The sequence below is a fragment of the Setaria italica genome, chromosome VIII (assembly GCF_000263155.2).
Source record: "Setaria italica strain Yugu1 chromosome VIII, Setaria_italica_v2.0, whole genome shotgun sequence".
Classification (NCBI taxonomy): domain Eukaryota; kingdom Viridiplantae; phylum Streptophyta; class Magnoliopsida; order Poales; family Poaceae; genus Setaria; species Setaria italica.
The window spans coordinates 29,157,497-29,161,002 of record NC_028457.1 but is presented as its reverse complement, the minus strand read 5'-3'; the positions used below and the strand labels follow the sequence as shown (position 1 = coordinate 29,161,002).

Here is a 3,506-nt window from a genome sequence, read left to right as displayed (position 1 = left end):
TCCAAAATCATCAATCAAAAAAGTAGTTAGTCGGTATAATTTAAACTTACTAAATATCCGAATGCGAATTCATATTCGAACTATTCATTTTGTGTTCGTATTCGAAAACAGTTGAATTCGTTTTCGATAAAAAATATGGATATCCGACTAAAAATATCTGAATTCTATCGGTATCAAAAAAGCACCCCAAGCGCACAGAAAGATTCGGGGCAGTTTTTTAAATGATTGATAAGATCCTTTACTGTTATCCTTGAAGCACCTTTATAACTTTATTGACTGATTGGTCGGGAAGATAGCAGCCCCCCTCTTTTCATGCTTCCACTACCAACCACTCGACGCACTGTAAGTCCATAATCGACACTGACACTGACACCCGGCTCTTACCTACAAAACCAACTACTGAACTACAGGCACATCACACTAGCTCTCACCACGAAAACCTCCATCTCCAGGGCCGAAGAACACCGTGTGAGATCACCATCTCGAGAACGCTCCGAAGACACCACGAGCACGAGGACAATGAAGGACGGCCCTCCGCACGTGGCAATGCTGGCGACGCCGGGGATGGGCCACCTGATCCCGCTGGCGGAGCTGGCCAAGCGCCTCGCCGCGCGGCACGGCGCCACAGCCACGCTCCTCACCTTCGCGTCCACGGCGTCCGCCACGCAGCGCGCCTTCCTCGCCTCCCTCCCGCCCTGCGTGTCCAACGAGACGCTCCCGCCCGTCGACCTCTCCGACCTGCCCCACGACGCCCTCATCGAGACGCTCATGTCCGAGGAATGCGCGCGCTCCCTCCCGGCCCTTTCCAACATCCTCGCGGAGATGAGGCGGACCACGCGGCTGATGGCGTTCGTCACCGACCCCTTCGGCATCGACACCTTCGACATCGCGCGCGACGCCGGGATGGTGGGGAGGAGGTGCCTCTTCTTCCCCGGCAGCCTCCACGCCCTCACTCTCATGCTCCACCTCCCCGAGCTCGTCGTCTCCGTCCCCGGCGAGTTCCGGGACCTGGCCGAGCCGGTGCGGCTGCCGGGGTGCGTGCCGATCCCGGGGCCAGACGTCATCTCGCCGCTCCAGGACAGGTCGAGCCCGGCTTACAGTCTGATGGTCCACCTCGCCGAGCGCTTCCTCGAAGCCGATGCCATCCTAGTGAACTCCTTCGACGCCGCCGAGCCGGAGGTCGCCGCGGTGCTTCGCCAGCCGAAGCCTGGCCGGCCGCCGGTGTATCATATAGGTCCGCTAATCCTGACATCATCAGATAATATCACCAGTCATGCCAGCGACACGGCGCCTCAACCACCTCGCGCGGCGTGCCTAGAGTGGCTCGACCGGCAGCCGGCCAGGTCAGTCATCTTCGTCTCGTTCGGCTCCGGCGGCACTCTGCCGGCGGAGCAGATGCGGGAGCTCGCGCTCGGTCTGGAGCTCAGTGGACAACACTTCCTGTGGGTGGTGCGGAGCCCGAGCGACGATGGTTCGTTGAGCGGAAACTACTACGACTCCGAGAGCAAGAAGGATCCCTTCGCGTACCTCCCCGAAGGGTTCGTCGAGAGGACGAAGGACGTGGGGCTCTTGCTACCCTCATGGGCTCCGCAGATAGAGGTGCTGGTCCACGAGGCCACGGGAGGGTTCTTGACGCACTGTGGCTGGAACTCCACGTTGGAGAGCCTTGTTCATGGCGTGCCGATGGTGGCGTGGCCGCTGTACGCCGAGCAGCGGCTGAACGCGGTGATGCTGTCGGAGGGGGTTGGGGCGGCGATACGGTTGCCTGAGATGAAGGAGAAGGAGACGATCGCAGTGGCGGTGAGGGAGCTGATGGCTGGGGAAGGGAAGGGTGCTGCGGTTAGGGCGAAGGTGGCAGAGCTGAAGAAGGCTGCTGCGGAGGGCCTTCGTGAGGGTGGTGCTGCCACAACTGCACTAGACGAGGTGGTGAAGAATTGGGTAGGAGAGAATTAGTAAGTGCTCGATCAAGTACGCGTTTCAATCCTCTGCCAGTGTTTCTCCTCATGTTTCTGTTTTAGTGTGCCACCGGTAATGAATAATAAGAAGCATATATATGAAATGTATGCATCGCCAAACATTCAGCCTGGATAATGCTGGAGCTAGTCACTACCGGAAACAGGAACGTTGCTGAGTGTAAAATCTTTGCCAAGTGCTTTCTGTCGGGCACTCGGTAAAGACCACGTTTGCCGAGTGTATACCGTAAGGCACTCGGCATAAATAACACACTCGGCAAACAAAAGCTTTGCCGAGTGTCGCGAATAAGACACTCGGTAAAAATCCAAACGACACTCGGCAACGATTTGACACTCGGTAAATCCCCAGCACGTGGCTAGCACGTGCGCCGTCCGTCAGGGCAGTCTGCCGGCACGGACACTCGGCAAAGCTGTAGGTTGCCGAGTGCTCCGTCCAGGCACTCGGCAACATTCCAGGTTTGCCGAGTGTTTTCCACATGCACTCGGCAAACTTAGAATGTTGCCGAGTGTTTTTGTAGGCACTCGGCAAATGAAAAAAAAATTCCACCTCCGCCCTCCACACTTTTTCTACTCCCCACATACGATATTTGGTAATCCATCTTAAAAGTTGGTCTATTTTTTGTCTGTTTGCTATTTTTAATGAATTGATGGCATTAATACGAATTTGTTTATTTAAGTCAAATTTTAACTAACTGCAAGTGATTGAAATAATGGAATAAAATCAGTAAAAAAATCATATTCATATTATTGAATCCGGATTGAGGTGTCAACCAGAAAGTGAAAAGAAATTTTGAACATTTTTTTAGAAAACACGACCATGAACGTGTGGTTGAATGGTTGTTAAATTCTAAAAAAATCTAACGAAGTCTGAAAATCACAAGATTTGTCAAGGTGTCATGATATTATATGTGGAGGCTGTGGTAAAAAATTGAGAAGGTTTCGTCCAATTTTTGACATATGATGCTTAGAAACCGACTCATCTCCCAAAATGATTCGTAGAAGTTAGAAAGCATCCAATAAGATTTGGAGTCCAAGTGACACTTGAATTGGGGTTTGACTTGAAAGCTTTTTGTATAGGCAACATACAACATAGATTGATTCATATGAAATTTTGGAAATTTTTCAGATCCGTTTGATAATTTTTATTTATTAAATACAATTATAGATTTTTAATAGATATAAATTTAATTTGAGCTATAACTGCATGAAAAAATGGAATAATATCAGTAGAAAAATCAAATATCCATTGTTGAGTGAATTTGACAAGGTTTTTCTCAAGTATATCAGAAAAAGGTTAGTAAAACACATTATTAAAGAAGTGTTCATCAAATATAAGTGTACTTTGCCGAGTGTCCAGTGAAAACACTTGGTAAAGTATGTTGCTCCAATTGAAAATTTTTTAAAAAATTAAAACTTCACTTTGCCGAGTGCCAGATCCTAGGCACTCGGCAAAAGCTTACTTTGCCGAGTGCCTAGGATCTGGCACTCGGCAAAGTGAAAGTTTTAATTTTTTAAAAAATTTTCAATTGGAGC

The 3,506-nt window shown here is 49.9% G+C and overlaps 1 protein-coding gene across 1 annotated transcript; it reads left to right on the top strand.

Annotated features, from left to right (window-relative positions):
- The first annotated feature begins 415 nt into the window (after window positions 1-415).
- On the top strand, window positions 416-2,059 carry LOC101764556 (UDP-glycosyltransferase 72B3). Its single transcript, XM_004979430.3, has one exon. The coding sequence runs from the start codon at window positions 520-522 to the stop codon at window positions 1,951-1,953; it is 1,434 nt and encodes a 477-aa protein (XP_004979487.1). The 5' UTR covers window positions 416-519; the 3' UTR covers window positions 1,954-2,059.
- The last annotated feature ends 1,447 nt before the right edge of the window (window positions 2,060-3,506 follow it).

Coding starts and splice junctions, on each gene's coding strand:
- LOC101764556 (XM_004979430.3), top strand. CDS start 520: ATGAAGGACGGCCCTCCGCACGTGGCAATGCTGGCGACGCCGGGGATG.